General features: G+C 38.1%; 1 protein-coding gene and 1 long non-coding RNA gene across 3 annotated transcripts in view; one reads left to right on the top strand and one right to left on the bottom strand.

The window, feature by feature from the left end:
* Positions 1-806: 806 nt before the first annotated feature.
* LOC138177925 (uncharacterized) lies at positions 807-4,811 on the bottom strand. Of its 2 annotated transcripts, XM_069109270.1 has the most exons (4): positions 2,717-4,811; positions 1,817-2,444; positions 1,579-1,726; positions 807-1,485 (listed from the first exon to the last, which is right to left on the bottom strand). In XM_069109270.1, the coding sequence occupies exons 2-4, from the start codon at positions 1,959-1,961 to the stop codon at positions 1,017-1,019; spliced, it is 762 nt and encodes a 253-aa protein (XP_068965371.1). In that variant the 5' UTR covers positions 1,962-2,444; positions 2,717-4,811; the 3' UTR covers positions 807-1,016. The 2 variants fall into 2 exon arrangements, with proteins under 2 accessions (XP_068965371.1, XP_068965370.1); XM_069109269.1 differs by having other exon boundaries at positions 1,817-4,811.
* A 1,143-nt stretch (positions 4,812-5,954) lies between these two features.
* Positions 5,955-16,689, top strand: part of LOC138177927 (uncharacterized) — a 31,007-nt gene continuing 20,272 nt past the window's right edge. Inside the window, exon 1 of the long non-coding RNA XR_011172571.1 lies at positions 5,955-7,928. This is a non-coding gene — a long non-coding RNA (uncharacterized LOC138177927). The remainder of the gene's footprint in view (positions 7,929-16,689) is intronic.

The following is a 16,689-nucleotide window of genomic DNA, read 5'->3' as shown; positions in this document are numbered from 1 at the left end:
ACAATCTGATTTAAAATTCTTTCATATCCAGTTGGAGTAATATGAAAACGTAGAACTATTTCAGGATTTCTAAAGTCGTTATTTATATTTATCTTTATATTATTCTAAAAATTAATACACATCAATTAGTTTTTATTATAACCTGTTATAACTAAGAATTTTAGGCAAATTTTCCTATGTTCAGAAAAATAAAAAAGATCATCAAAAATGTGGTAATTTGTTATTGAAAGAAGATTTTTATTTTGTTTTCTCGCATTGATCCACGTTTTTAAGCTACGCGATTATTTCTTAGGATCTCTTACTAATGCAAAGTATAGTTTGTAAAGACAATTTGTCTGAAAAGGACCATGTTCGCATTCGCACGTGCATCGTATATACAATACATTTAAGAATGTTTCTGTAGAATGCAGAATACAATTGTTTTCGGACAGTTCACCGGAAACAGACAAATCTTTTGGCGCAACGCATACTCAATTTTCATTAGTTTTTTCCGTTGGCTCGAAGATACCGCGTTGTTTCGATTGACCAATCCACAATCTTCAGTGATTCTCAGTTCTGTCAAGACATGTTTTGGCCGTGCATATCTTTCCGCTCATTTCTACATATTCTGTATCTTTTGCGAATTTACGAAGCAAGGAGAATAAGTTGTTATCGGAGTGGGAATAACGGAAATGAGCCATTTCTGTTATCCAGTCCGGTGCAGTCGTAAAATTGTATACGTTCGACCGTATCTTGTTTCTAACTGTCTCTTATTATTACAAGTATTTGTGGGATTTTGTTATTTATTTTGGTGGTAAAGTATACGGTTTTGTTAATTATTTATTATTATTACGGTTTTATCGATAATAATATATCAATAAATTATAAATTATTTTAGAATACAGATTTCTCTTCACAAATTGTGTTAACACCCTTTCCAAGTCTTCTTATATATTTTATTTTATTAAACGTAATTTAGGCAGTCTATATTGTTATACATTTATACATATCATTACAAACTCTGATAGTCTTTTAATTTAAAACTGATCGACCCTTTCATCCTGTTGATTTTTTACTATAGCGCAAGGAATATCGTTTTCGATCGACATTGCCGATTCCTTTTCGTTTAGTATTTTATCGATCAAATTCAATACAGATATTTTAAAACTTCTTTTCTCTTGTCTCGTCATCTGCCGTACGTCTGGAAGTAAGCTTTTAAAGAACAGTAAGTCTGCATCATTAATCGATTCGTCGATATCTCGTTTTTTGGCTAGGATACAATTATCCAAGCACCTATGTGATAATCGGTCGTCTGTAAGCCTCATCGTTTTACTCCTCACGAACGTGTACTCTTCGTTCTTCGAGTCTCCATCTCTTTCTGGTTCTGGCATCGTTTGGTTAGATTTGTTTAATTTCTCGTAATTAGAGGACGTATCAGAAGCTGTCTCCTCTTCGTTCCAGTTCTCCTGCGCTATTGGTCCTTCCTCGTTCAAACTGTCATCTGGCCTGAAAACAGAAAAGAAAAACAGAAAAAAATAGCTCGATGAATCACGTGATATGTTATCGATTTTCTATTGCATGTCAATATAGGTCAGTTACCTGCGAAGTTTGCTGTAAGGAAGTAAAAAATCCATATAATCGGCCATGTAATATGGTTTTTTTGCTTTTGAATTTGCCGTATTTTGATTTCTTAAATGTCTACTGAAGCTGGCGCGAAGATTCTTCCATTTCTCCTTACATTCTGCAGCTACGGGAAAGATTTGCAGGGATATGAAAAATACGGTTGAACTTTTATAGGAAACCTGAAAGACATATTTAAATTTGGAATAATTCTTACCAGAAGCGTTTACTTCTTGCGCTACAGCTCTCCACATTTTATTTCGTACAACCCTATTATGGTAGTCATTACAACTGAGATCATATAACGCTGGATATTTTTTAACTGTTAATACTAAGTTTATGTAATTCCTTGTTTCATCCATTTTTTAAATAATAAATAAATATGTCACTCTATTGTGAATTAATACCTTAAAAAGAATGGGTCATTTATTCAAATTAAAGTACGTTCAGTATTGACAGAAAATTATTTCTCAAAGTAACAACGGGTTGTCTTCTTAATTTCTACACGAATAGTAACCACGCGACTTTGAATTCATAAGATTTGCATTTATCGGTGTGCAGTCCGTATCACAATATCTGGTGTCATACGGAGTTCGCGAACACGCGATGTCTGCGACGCTTTCACAACTTCTGTCACTTTCACTAGTCACTTTTTCTACTTTTAGATTGATTTTCTGAATTGCTGAACGTCGAACAATAGTTGGAATATCGTAGCGCAATGCGTAAAACAATATGTACTTGATCGGTGGATATGGTTCGATATCAGAAAGTTGTCGCGTCACCGACAAAACGTCATGTCGCCTCACGTCTGTCGTTTCCAGGAGTGAAGACGATATTGTTGGACCCTAGGTGTACAATAGTAGTGTAAATTGCCTACTAAAATTATTGGTGTGGTTTCTATTGTATTGTAATTAATGTAAACTGTTATTTAATACATTGTATCAAAGAATCAATTAACTCGTTACTTGAGATGAGAAAATAAAATTATTAATGATCAATTATAACGAGCTACATTCATGCAGGGATATTTCTAGTGTGTTTGGATCGGAAAATAGAGATACACTTTTAGTTATTCAGGTATTTGTAATCTGTATTACCCTTATGCGATAAAACTAACCGTCCGATAGCACAGACAACAAGAGACGTCCATGTCGGTGTCGTTATCGATAATGAATCGGTAGATAAAATCTTTCGAATTAATCAAGCGAAATAATTCATTCAGTTATATAATTCATTTAGTTATGGACAAGGTACAGAATATACATATGTATTACCATCGTTTATGTATGTAAATATAGGATAGATTTGACGTTATATGGGATATCGGCGTATCTTATGTTCTGAAATACCGATTATGAAAAATCAGTGTTTTTTACGCCCTCTGTGATTTGCTTCGACGAATGGTATAGTATAGAAATTATGTATATACGTAAGTACATACATACTTGATCTGACTTAATTGATAAAAGTACCTGTCACATAGAAACTAAAGAAGGGATACTACGTATATATGAAAAATACGTTATATTTCAAACCTCCTTTCAACTTAAGAGATGTATACAGAATGTTACCTACTATTAGTATCAGAAAGAAAATGAGAGAGCTCATACTTATGATTCCGGATCTTCCCAGACTAGTGCTGCCGCCAGCAGTCAAGTACTGCAGATATTCCACGCTAGCATATACAAGAACCTTTAAAGTTAGGAATGTCGTTTGTTTGATTCCAGTATCAGAAAGGAAATTTCCTCTCTGCTAGCATATACAAAAACCTATTTAATTCTACCAAAACGAGGTTATTAATTCCACCAATATTCCCTGCGGACCCATACTACAAAAGTCTATTTCATTGTACAGTTTTACGGAAAGATTGTATTTTCCGTAATTCGATATAGATAAGTATGAGAATAACAAAATCGCGCAATAATTAACCTTAGTTGACTCAGAAAGAGAAATTAATTGTTTATTATATATTTTTAGAAGAGAAAGAAAAACTTTTTCTTTCAAACGATAATGGATCAATGAAATGATGCAATAATTGTAATATATTGTCTATACACAATAGCTTTTTAGATTTAACATTAAATTTATGTTCCTCGCGATAATATTTTTGTTATAACAAAAGTTAAATTTCACCTTAATAATAATTTCAGTAGTTAACTGCTGCAAATAATATTTCTGATGCGATGTATATGTTTTGCATGCTTATTCGTTTATTACGCATGCTATTAAAACAGTGGTAAAAACAGAAGAACAAATTAACTACAGACAAGATTTGATGTTATGACTAATTTGTTAACCACAATTTTCATTCATCTTACTTTCATTACTGAATAAGATTTATCGTAATTATTTAGAAGCTTGCCCTTATTTTTTGTCAGATTTTGATGATTTTTTAATATGCTGTGAAAATCACGATTCTGAACACTTTTGTATGTTCAGAATCACTATACGTATAACCGTCGCAGTCCCCTAATTTCCGACATATTCGCAAAAAGTTGTCGTTACTAGATCATTGAATCCGGCCCATTATATATCTGTGACATAATCCAAGTCACAAGTTTTTTTTATTTATTTATTTAATTTGTGCTTTACAATTTGTCTAGCTGGACATTCGGTAAATAAGTCACAAGTGTAGCCATAGTCGACACGTTGGTCGCTTTGTTCACCAAAATTTGGCGATCTGTTTATATTTATATTCATTGGTCACTAATCTCTTTATCTTTCTATTATACTTTACGAATTTAAATAAACAGCATCTATGAAAACTTCGTTCACAACAAGATATGCCAGGCTGTAAAAATCGTCTTTGAAAATTTTACATCGGTATAGATCTCTTTTATTATTTTTTATTATGTAGTGGCACTAGACCGCAAAGAACAATTCTGTTTCCAACGGTTTCGTCGGTACATAGTATGCCATCGTTGGAAGACTGTATATGAGAGACCGACGAAACATAAACAAGGCCGCAATAAAGCGTAAATGCCGACAGGCCTAATGGGCCATCGATATCCCCACGGTCCTTCCGCCAAATACTCGGAAGAAGGCGTACGTGACCACGATCGCGGACGCCTAACGAACACGTGCGTAGTGGGGATATGGAAAGATGACAAAAAGAAAAGAAAGGGATTAAGACATCAGTCGTGATTGGGGAGTCGTAAGCGAGAGTCGTAAGTGAGCAGTCGTGAATAAATAGTCGTCCGCACCAGTCGCGAGCCGAAAGTTGTAAAGAAGCCGCTAGTCGAGTTAATAAACACACTGTTAAATAAAACGCCGAATATTTCTTTGGCACCCTACACATCCTACCACTTCAAGTTGGTGACCATGACGTGATTTGAAACGAAAGTGATGAACATGTTCGTGCCACATAAACGTCGTTTCCGTAGATCACGAGTGTTCGAAATGGCAAATACCAACGAGGAAGCGCACGCAACGAACGCCACGGACAACGTAGACACAGTTGGCCAACCATTCCGCGTACCGCCACTATGGCCTCAAAGAATAGCGCTGTGTCATGTTGGAAGCGCAGTTCGAGGCCGTGCGCATCACAAGTGGCAAAACGAAATTTAACGCCATCGTCGCGATCCTCGGGGAACGATATTTAAAACAAGTCGAGTACATAGTGCTCGCCGGCGACGGGACGATACGAGCGGCTCAAGCAGTTCAATACTGAGCAGTTCAAGAGCGAACTCATCAGAAGACTAGCCGATTCAGAAAGTACGAGAGTGCGGGAGTTGCTCGAGGTCGAAGAAATGGGGGATAGGACGCCGTCCAAGTTCTACAGGGACTTAAAGAAGCTGGTCACTCCATCAGTTTCGAACGATTTTGTTATGACGCTCTGGAAAAATCGGCAAATACGCAACGGGTCCTGGCCGTCGTGAGGGAAACGGACGCAAACGCCCTGGCCGAAATGGCAGACAGGATCCACGAAATACGACCAGAGGTCGGACGAATCGCAGCGGTCAAATAACAACCGAATCGTGTCTCAGACTCGGTGTACGACAGGGTAAGCCGATTGGAGGGTCAATCAGCGCAATGAGCCTTGTGTAACGTCAACAAATATCTCCAACCGACTCAGGAAACCTGAACCACCTTGCTCACGACACCGACTTCCAAAACAAAGGAATATGAATTCGGCACGTAGGCATAAGATAAACAAACATCTAGAAATGCTGGGTCTTGATCGAGGCTCAGTCTTTCGTTAGCGGTCTAATCGCACACTTGTGATCTTGTTATAGAATAAAGGTATCTCAAACTTCGGTTCAAGAACCCAACATTTTTTATGATTATTTTCTCATTATTTTTACGTGACATTTTTGCGATCCTACCAGGATCCATTCGTTTCAATGTAAATTGAAGATCGAAGGATTCGGACCACTTGTGTTGTGAACTCTGTTACCAATAATTTACCACAGTGGATCAAATCAGCGGGACTACTGTCAGCATAGAACAAATCAACAGAGCGAGTTTGACATTCAAACAATACCTTTGAACGTGCCACAGAGGAAAACACCGCAAAGGAACATCATTCTACGAATTTACGTATCAAGGTGAGGAAAGTCTGGATTCTTTTAAACAATATAGAACGCGAAAAGTTAGTTTCTCTAGCAACTCTAGCGAAGAGACAATATTCACAATGAACAGCAAGAAAGGCTCAAAAGTCGAGACAAGTTTATCCTCTACAAGTGGAACCCAAAATAACACGGGATCACTCGATTCCTTTACCAGAGCAATTTTAGACTTAGTACAGAGACAGAACGAAGAATTTCGACAACAATTTAACGAAATAAAGAATGCATTAAGATTAGCCAACGAAGAAAATGAAACCGCGCTAACGAAATAGAAATATTAGGTAGAAACCTCTCTCGTGTTAAACTATCGCAAATAGACGTAGAATCAACTGAATTCGGTTCTATGATCACTAACGATGACGATAACATATCAGTATTAAAACACGATACTAATCCACCTCCATCTATGTCACAAAGACCACCAACATACGTCCAACCATCCAATCCAACAGCTGCAAACTTTGGAAATCTAAAAGCTGAAATTGCATTAAAATGTATTCTGATACTAAACGGAGAAGATGATGTAAGTGTAGAAGATTTTATTCGTGAAGTAACAGAAATGAGAATGATGTGCAGCGAACAAACGTTATTATTAAAAATGATGAAAATAGGGAAAATTGTAGGAAAAGCTGCAATAGCAATCCGCAATATCCACATTAACGAATTCGAAACTCTGTACGAAGCATTAAGACGTAATGTAGCTACTCAAGCATCAATAAGAGAACACCGAGATCAATTAAGAGAAATAAGGCAAGGATTAGCCGAAAGCGTGCAAAATTATAACATTAGATTTCGACGTGCTTTTAACAAATTTCAATACAGCATTACCAATGAATATAAGGACGAACTCGACGAGCGATGAACGATCGACTATACATGGACTCTGTGACTGACTATGTAAGAAGCCTTCGTTCAGAAATCGGGCAAGTGCTGTTGGCTAATTCCCCCCCCCCCAAATATCATCGACGCAGGAAAAAAGCAATGGACGTGGAAAGATACTTTCGCGAAGACAACGCTCGCAGACGGATGACACGACATACAACCGCTCCACCATCTTATCGTAACCAGACGTCTCGTCCAGTAGGTAACCGCTTCACGATTACAAGTAACATGAATAACAAAACTCCTCCCACACAAAACATTCAACCAAGAATGAATAATTTTACAAAGCTTGAGAACCGACCATTAAACGAAAGGACACAAACAAAATGTGTCATATGCAATCGATTGGGACACCTTGCCAATCAATGCTAAAATTTTCGAATACCGCCTCAAACAAAAGCCTCTCCAGGAATAAACCACATTCAAGAACAATCAGAATTAACAATGCTACCTCAGGAAGATTACCCGCAATACGACTACAATTACCAGAACGACTAGGATTGCTATTTCTCGTTGACTCGGGAGCAGGAATCAACTTGCTTAAACGAGGATGCTACCCAGGAAGAACAATAATACCAGACACAAAGAAATTCTCCATGGGACATTCCAAATACGAATCCAATTCCAAAATTAAACTAAATTTATTCAACAGAGAGATAGAATTTTCCTTAGTAGATGATAATTTCCCTATTATAGAAGACGGCATATTAGGCTTACCTGGTTTAAATCAATATCGATTCGAACTCTCCAATAAAACATTAAAATTAGATAATAACACCCTTCTGCTGTAGCGAGAACCAACCCTCGCACCAGGAGAAACCGTTCAAAAAATTGTATACGTCGAAGGAAAGCCAACGCCAGTATGCTTTATCAATGGTGGTAAGTCCTCAGTTCAAATTTCTAACATTATTGAAAATACAAACACTGTAGATCAAATTGAAAAATTCAAATCTTTAATTCGACTATCGCACGTAGAAAAACCTCTTAGAGAACCTATGGAAAAAATTCTTCTCTATTACATGGACGTATTTAATTTAGACATTACCATGCACATGCCTTGCCAAACATTCCATTACGTTAAAAAAAATGAGATCATCAACGTAAAATCCTACCGTCCTCCCGAACATCATAAAACTGAGATGTTAAACAAAACGATTATAGAACTCTCTGACTCTTCCTATAACTCTCCTGTCTGGGTTGTTCCAAAGAAAATCGACGCATCAAGGAAACAAAAGTGACGAATAGTAAATTATTTTAGAAAGTTAAACGAACTAACAGACCAAGACGCATATCCACTACCTGACATTGACGATATACTCTCACAACTTGGAAATGCAAAATATTTCTCCGCTTTAGACTTATCCTCAGGATTCCATCAAATACCCATGGACGAGAATTTAAAGAAATACACTGTATTTAGCACACCACAAGGGCACTTCCACTACAATAGAATGCCATTCGGGCTCAAGAACGTACCTGCTACCTTTCAAAGAATGATGGATACCACGTTGAGAGGCTTGATTAACAATCATTGTTTCGTTTGTTTCGATGATATCATTATATTCGGGCAATCGATAGATGAACATAATAAAAACTTAGCCATTATAAATATTCCAAAGACTCAGGGAAGTAGGTCTAAGAATACAACCAGATAAATGTGAGTTCTTAAAACCCGAATTAGAATATCTAGGACATGTAGTGACAACAGATGGAGTAAAACCTAACCCTAAAAAGATAGAAGCAGTAAAGAATTTCAAACTTCCCAAAAATCCTACACATGTAAAATCATTCCTTGGGCTAGCTGGATACTATAGAAAATTTATTAGAAACTTCTCTAAAATTGCCAAATCGTTAACAGAACTAACTAAGAAAGACATACAATTCCACTGGACTGACAAAACACAACTTAGCTTCGATACATTAAAAGAAAAACTATGCCACTATTAAAATATCCCGACTATACGAAAACATTTACGTTAACAACGGACTCCAGTAATGAAGGTATGATTTGAGTATATATGAATGCACACCATTTCATATTTTTTTTTTATTTTATTTATTAAAATTTACAATCAATTCTCGCATTGAGAATTTTCAGTAATTTTTTCTGGCGTGGCGCAGTGACATGGTTAATTATTTATAATAAGTTAATACTTATTATAGATAAGTATAATTTATAAGTAAGTATTATAAATAAGTAAATATTACTTAATTTAAATAACTAATTGAATCTAGCGTTTAGGTCTAGCGGGTGTCTCTTTGTGTCTCTTCAGCCTGCGGATCTGGTCCGACGTATCAAGTAGTCCAGTGATTGGGGGGTTTCGGTGTTTGTTGACTCTTTTGCTATATCTGTCGCAATATTTTGCTATTTCCTCTTTGATTGTGGGTATCTTGAGGTCACGATGTATTGTTTCGTTGGTAACATACCAAGGTGCATCTATTAGGGATCTTAGCGTTTTCGATTGGAAGCGTTGAAGTATTTCAATGACAGGTTTTATTACGGTCTTGTAGAGGGTAATTTTATTCTGTATGTTTAGTTTGGAGCGTCGGCCCGTGAGCCAATGGAATTTTTTTAGTGTGTCCTTCAGTTGCTTCGTTTTGTCTGTGATGTGGTTTTTCCATGTTAGTCTCCTGTCCAGGGTCATGCCCAAGTATCTGACTGAGTTCTTGCTAGCAATTGTTGTATTGTTGATAGTGACCTGGGGTCAGGTTTGTTTTCGTAGCGTGAAGGTTACATGTGAGGATTTTTTTCATTAATTTTGAAGTCCCATTTATGAAACCACTTTTCCATAGAGTCGAGACATCGCTGGAGAGTGGATGAGGCAATTACCGGGTCTGCGTGAGAAGCTAATAGCGCTGTGTTGTCAGCAAATGTTGCTATTGTTATCTCAGTTGATATAGATAAATCGGCAGTGTAGATGGAGAACAGCAGGGGTCCAAGGACACTACCTTGGGGTATGCCAGATTCTATTGGGAATGTTGTGGAAGTGACGTCTAAACATTTGACCATGAATTGTCTATTGGTTAGGTAGGACTTTAGGATGGAGTAGTAGGTGTGTGGTAGGATTTCTTTAAGTTTGTATAGTAGCCCTTCATGCCATACTTTGTCGAATGCTTGTTGAATGTCTAGGAATACCGCTGAGCAATATTTTTTCTTTTCAAGGGTTTGGCTGATCATGTGGGTTATGCGATAGATTTGCTCTACTGTTGAATGTTGTTTCCGAAAGCCGAATTGATGATCTGGGAGTGTTTTTAGATCCTCTAGGAGTGGAAGGAATCGATTCGTTAGCATCTTCTTGAATAGTTTAGACAGGGTAGGTAAAAGACTGATTGGGCGATAGGAGCTAGTTTCATATATCGGTTTTCCGGGTTTAGGGATGAGGGTAATCAGTGAGATTTTCCAGGCCTTAGGAAAGTATTCAAGGCGAAGAATAGCGTTAAAAATCGAAGTGATGAAGCTACGTTTGTTGCTTGGAGGTAGTCTTCCTGGAATGATGGAAGTTCGTAATGCTTAATGCTGGATTTCATTATGATTCCGGTGCCGCTGTGGGCCTTTCCACTGGGGTGTTGGGTATGGTAGAAATTATAACCATATATTTTTAGGTAGTTTTTGTCGGTGAAGTGGGTTTCAGATACGAGCATTATGTCGATTAGCTGCTGTTTAAGGAAGAGTTTTAGCTCAAATTTGTGTTGAGCTAGACCGTTGCTATTCCAGAGAGCTATGCGTCTTGTTTTTATTTTGCATCGGGGCGTATTAGTTTATCCATGATGAGTGTTAATAGTGATAGCAAATTATTTATTTGCTCCGATTGTTTTTCTATTAGCTTTTCAAGTCTAGAGACGTTGTCTGTGTTTTGTGAATTGGGGACACTATTTTGAGAATTTTCCCTGTGGCTATTCGGGTTATTTTGGATTCCTTGCACTGCTTGGGCATAGGAGGTTGAAGTAGTGGTGAATTTAGGAGGACTGGGTATTTGATTGGTTAAAGAGCTTGAAGTAGTAGTGAATTTAGGAGGACTGGCTATTTGGTTGGTTATCTTTTTTGCTCTGAGTTTTGGGTACTTATTTGTGTACAGGGTTTTGTAGGCTGGGCAGCCTTTGTAGTTAGCAGGATGGTCACCTTGACAGTGGATGCACTTCGCTGGGGTTTCCGGTGATTTAGCGCACTGGTCAGTGGGGTGTGTACCTGCACATTTAACACAGCGGAAGGTATGGTTGCAGTATTTCTGCATGTGGCCGTACCTTTGACACCTTTTAAACTGCACTATCTCTTTTTTAACAAGCGGTGGTTCGAATTTTACTATAGAATTCATTAACCGACTGATTTTGTATATTTCCTTGTTATTCGACTTTTGTTTCAAGTCGATAAAGAATAGGGATAACGGGTCTTTCGAGACTCTATGCCTTATGTTACTGACGTTGATAACTTCGTGGCCGTGCTTTAATAGTTCGAATTTAAGTTCATCCACGTCCGCTGAGTGGTGGATGTTGCGTAGAACCACTCGGAAAGGTCTTTCTTGTTTGAGCTGGTATGTATGAAAGTTGGCGTTTATGGTCTTAAGTAGTTTGGTGAGTCTTCTATATGCGTCAGGGTTTGTCGGCAGGATTTTCACTTTGTTATTATTAATTTTTAGGTTGTAGTCCTCTTTAGAGATATCTCTCTCTATGGACTTAATCGTCGTTTGTATGTCGATGACATCGTCAACAAATAGTGGTGGGGGAGGGGAATTTCTTTGAGTGTGTTGGTTTGTTGGTGGATCAGCGATTTCCATGGAGTCGTTTGCGATTTCTAATATGGCGTACCTGTTGTAGGTGTTGATTGTTGGCTGTTCAAACTGGGTGGCGTTTGTGTTTGTTTTTGATGCTTCTATTTTTCATTTCTTTGAATGTTTGGCGTCATTGGTACGGGGGATCTGTTGCACTTTTGCCACGGAGGAGGTAGCGCGGAGCAATTATATGTTTGCTCAGGAGAGCCTGGTCGTGATTCCTGGGCCATCATCGAGCTAGTTAATTCAATTTGAATAACTAGTCGAGAGGCTATGGGGCTAGTATTCGGGTAGAGATTCGAACTGTGGGATTTTTCCTTTAAAGGATAGGAAACACTTGGCTGTATTCACTTTCGACGAATGGGCGACACGTGTTGTTTTGCGAACTTCTCAGAGCACTAGACACGTCTGCACGCTTCGGCACTCAACAGCGAACTGAGGTTGTTGGCCGTGTATAGTGTGTATAGCATTGGTCCTAGGACGCTTCCTTGCGGAACCCCCCTTGCCTTGATATCTTTAACTTCAGAGTATGTATCTTTAATTTTTACTATAAAGGTTCTGCTGCTTAGGTACGAATTTAATAAATGATATATTTGTTCCGGGAATTGTTTCCTGATTGTTTGTAGAAGGCATTTGTGGTTTATTTTATCGAATGCCTTCTCTATATCCATAAAGAGGGCTGTACAGTATTGTTTGGCTTCTAATGCTGTTATTATTAGTGAGTCTGTGCATTTGCTCTATCGTAGAGTGTTTGTTTCTGAATCCAAATTGGTGATCTGGTATCAGTTTTTCCTTATCTGTTATTTGTTTCAAGCGGGCGTAAATTATTTTTTCTAGTATTTTGGATAATACGGGAAGTAGTGAAATTGGTCTGTATGATGCTGTTTGGTGTGGGTCTTTGCCTGGCTTAGGTAGCATTTTGATCTGTGCTAGTTTCTATAGTTTAGGATAGTATTGGATTCTTAATATTGCATTGTAAATTAATGTGATTAGTCGTACCGCTTTTGGAGGAAGGTTTTTCAAAATTTTGCCATTGATTAGGTCGATTCCTGGTGCTTTATTGTTTTTTGTTTTCTCGATTATGTTCATAATTTCTTGTGCTGTTGTTTTAGGTATGGAGTAGTGTTTGTCAGTTGAGGTACTAGTGGTTTGCGCATCCTCGTCCGTATGGCATTTGGGCTTGCTGTTGTTGATATTATGTGGTGTAAATGTGTTGCATAGGTGGTTGGAAAATTCTTCAGTTTGCTCTTCGTTGCTTTTTGCCCATGTGTTGTCTGCTTTTCTGATTGCTGGGACCAGTTTTATTGTCTTCTTTATTTTTTTTGTGGCTTTCCATAGAGAGTAGTTGTAGTTCTCGTGTGCAGATAGTGACTCAATGAACTTTGTGAACTCGTTGTTGTTGTGTTCTTTTATTTTGTTTTTTATTTCTTTTGCAAGTTTGTTTAGGTGTTTTTTGTTTTTTTTGTTCTATGTTTTTGCCATTTTGCTTTCGCTTTTCTTTTTTCTCTAATTTTTTCGAGGATGTCTAATGGAATTACTTTTGTTTGTCTGTTGGTTGATTCAGGTATAGTGGTTGCTGCTTCTTGAATAGTTTCTGTAAATGTTGTTACTGCTTGATCGATGTGTTCAGGTGTTTTCAATGGGATGTTGCAGTTGATTTTGCTCTCAATTATTTCTTTAAATGTTTGCCAATTGGTGGTTTTATTGCATAGTGTCTCTGCATTGTTTTGAAGTATTGGTTTTTTTCTGTATGTAATTATTATGGATGTATGGTCGCAGCTAAGCTCGAGGCTGGGTGCTATATTTAGTTTATTTGCGTTTAGTCCCTTTGTAACTGCAAAATCAAGTAGGTCAGGTATTTTGCTCATGTCTGTCGACCAGTATGTCGGTCTTCCTGTGAATATATATTGAGGTTATTGTTTCTAATGTATTTTTCCAAGGTTCTACCTCGAGGTGTAATGATTCTTGATCCCCATATTATGTGTTTTGAATTGTAGTCTCCCGCTGCGATAAACTTGTCACCTAATTGTTGAAAGTACTCTTCCCACTTTTGAGGTGTAATTTTGTTTCTCGGTGGTACGTATACTACTGACAACTGAAAATGGTTGCTGCTGGTTTGTACTGTAACGGTGGTTGCTTGTATATGTTCCTTACTGACTTGGCTGTGTAGGTGATGTTTAATGTCGCTTTTTATTATTACTGCGGTCCCTCCGTGTGCTTTTCCTGAGGGATGCTTGGTGTCATAAATGGTGTAGTACGGAATTTTTAAATAGCTTTTTGTAGTGAAGTGCGTTTCTGATACGAGTAGTATATCTATGTTGTTACTGTACAGGTATGTTTTGGTTTCTAGGGCCCTTTGTTGTAGGCCGTTAGCGTTCCAGGCAGATATTTTAAGCGTGTCCATTTTTATTTCTTACTTTTTGCTCAGCATGTTTGTGAGTAGTTGTAGCATAACTGTTATTTGTTCCGTTTGCTGTCTGAGGGTTGCGTTTTGTTCGATTATCATTTTTGTAAGTATTTCAGTATTTTTAATTGATTGTTTTAGTAGTTCTTTGATTTCTGTAGCGTCTTCGGTGTTGTTGCTTTGACTCTGATTGTTAATGGGCGTTTCTTGTATGATATTTTGAGTCACTTGCGCGTAACTTCGGTTTACTTGGATGTTTGTGTTTCTGTTTATAGATTTTATTTCATTTTGAGTTTTCAATGTTGCTTTGTTTTCCGTTGTATTTTGCTGTTGTTGGTAGTTATCAACTGATCTATTGCAAAGTGGTGGAAACAGTTTACATTGTAGTTGTTTCTTGATTTCACATCCTTTATAGCTGACTGGGTGGTTTCCGTTACTATTGTAACATCTAACTTCCTCAATTTTTCCTGTATATGGGCAGTGTTTTGTTAAATGGTTTTTTGCACATTTAACACATACCGGGCTTCTATTACAATAGTTTTTTGTATGTCCGTATTGTTGATACCGCCTGCATTGAGGCATTTCTTTTCTGTAGCGTGGTGGTTCCACTGTTACTATTGTGTTTAGGATTTTTTTGACTTCATATATTTCTTTATTGTTGGTTCCCGGTTCTAGTTCAATTAGGAATAATGGTAGTGGTTGTTTAGTGTCATACCTGGTCATATTATTGATTGATCTTGTTTTATGTCCTATTTTTTTTAGTTTGTTTGGATTTTTACCTGTTCCAGTTTTACTTGTTTTATTATGTAATTTTCCTTCCCAGCTATATTGTTTAATCTATCAATAAGCTGGTCTATTATTTGCGCCTCAACAAATATTGGTGGTGGTTTTGTAATGTGTGTTGGTTGAGTTGTGGTTTTGCTTGTTGGGTCATCGTCTATTCCTTCCGTTAGCGAGCTGAAGTTTCTTAATGGTAATTCTTGCAGCCATCGCTGCTTTTCTGATTCTATATTACCTATTATTTTTCTTTTCTTATTATAGCTCGCCACCTTCCAGCTTCCAGCCTGTTGTGTTGTTTCTTTGTTCGTTTCCATTTCCACTTCAGTTGTATCTGAGCAATCCTGATCTTGATTTGTTTGTTGGCTTAGTTTTGTTATGTCTGTTGTTTTATTTATATAATATTGTTCGTCTTTGTTAATTATCTTTATCGGTGTTATCTTCATTTTCTGTTTCCTTATAGTCTTCTTAATAGAAGACACAGGTTCCCAGCATTTAGCTATGGGCGTAGCCGTTCGTGTCTTTATCTTAATCACTTGCCGCACTTTTTCTGACGCACTGTACCACCGCTGCTTCACATCCTCTCAGCTCGGCTGCTCGGGCAGAACTGGTCTTACTCACTTGCCGCACTTTTTCTGACGCATTGCACCACCGCTGCTTCACGTCCTCTCAGCTCGGCTACTCGGGCAGAACTCTTTGTTTGAGCTGGTATGTATGAAAGTTGGCGTTCATGGTCTTAAGTAGTTTGGTGAGTCTTCTATATGCGTCAGGGTTTGTCGGCAGGATTTTCACTTTGTTATTATTAATTTTTCGGTTGTAATCCTCTTTGGAGATATCTCTCTCTATGGACTTAATCATCGTTTGTATGTCGATGACATCGTCAACAAGTAGTGATGGGGGAGGGGAATTCCTTTGGGTGTGTTGGTTTGTTGGTGGATCAGCGATTTCCATGGAGTCGTTTGCGGTTTCCAATATGGCGTACCTGTTGTAGGTGTTGATTGTTGGCTGTCCAAACTGGGTGGCGTTTGTGTTTGTTTTTGATGCTTCTATTTTTCGTTTCTTTGAATGTTTGGCGTCATTGATACGGAGGGATCTGTTGCACTTTTGCCACGGAAGAGGTAGCGCGGAGCAATTATGTGTTTGCTCAGGAAAGCCTGGTCGTGATTCCTGGGCCATCATCGAGCTAGTTAATTCAAATTGAATAACTAGTCGAGAGGCTATGAGACTAGTATTCTGGTAGAGGTTCGAAGTGTGGGATTTTTTCTCTAAAGGATCACTTTCACTTTCGACGGATGGGCGACACGTGTTGTTTTACGAACTTCACAGAGCACTAGACACACGTCTGCACGCTTCGGCACTCAACAGCAAACTGTCATTTCATATGACAAACAGAACAGGGAACCCTCCTCTCGACCGGTCTCCTCTCTAACCCTCTCTGCCTGCCGAACTCCACCCAGCGGCCACTGAGGTAGATCTTGATCACCTCCACCAGGTACTTTGGTATTTGGTAGCTACGCAGAGCCTCCACGATCCTATACCAGAAGATCGTGTTAAACGCGTTGGAGATGTCTAAGGAGACTGCCATTGCCACTCCCTGACAGGCCACCATCTCCTGCGTAACTTTCTTGGCATGCGTAATGGCATCAATAGTTGAGCCATCTTCTCTACTGCCCTCATGAGTTCTTCGTTGGTA

This window comes from Bombus flavifrons, chromosome 3 (assembly GCF_040668555.2).
Source record: "Bombus flavifrons isolate JBK064 chromosome 3, iyBomFlav1_principal, whole genome shotgun sequence".
Lineage (NCBI taxonomy): Eukaryota > Metazoa > Arthropoda > Insecta > Hymenoptera > Apidae > Bombus > Bombus flavifrons.
The sequence above is the reverse complement of the archived record's forward strand: the minus strand, read 5'-3'. Positions and strand labels throughout refer to the sequence as shown.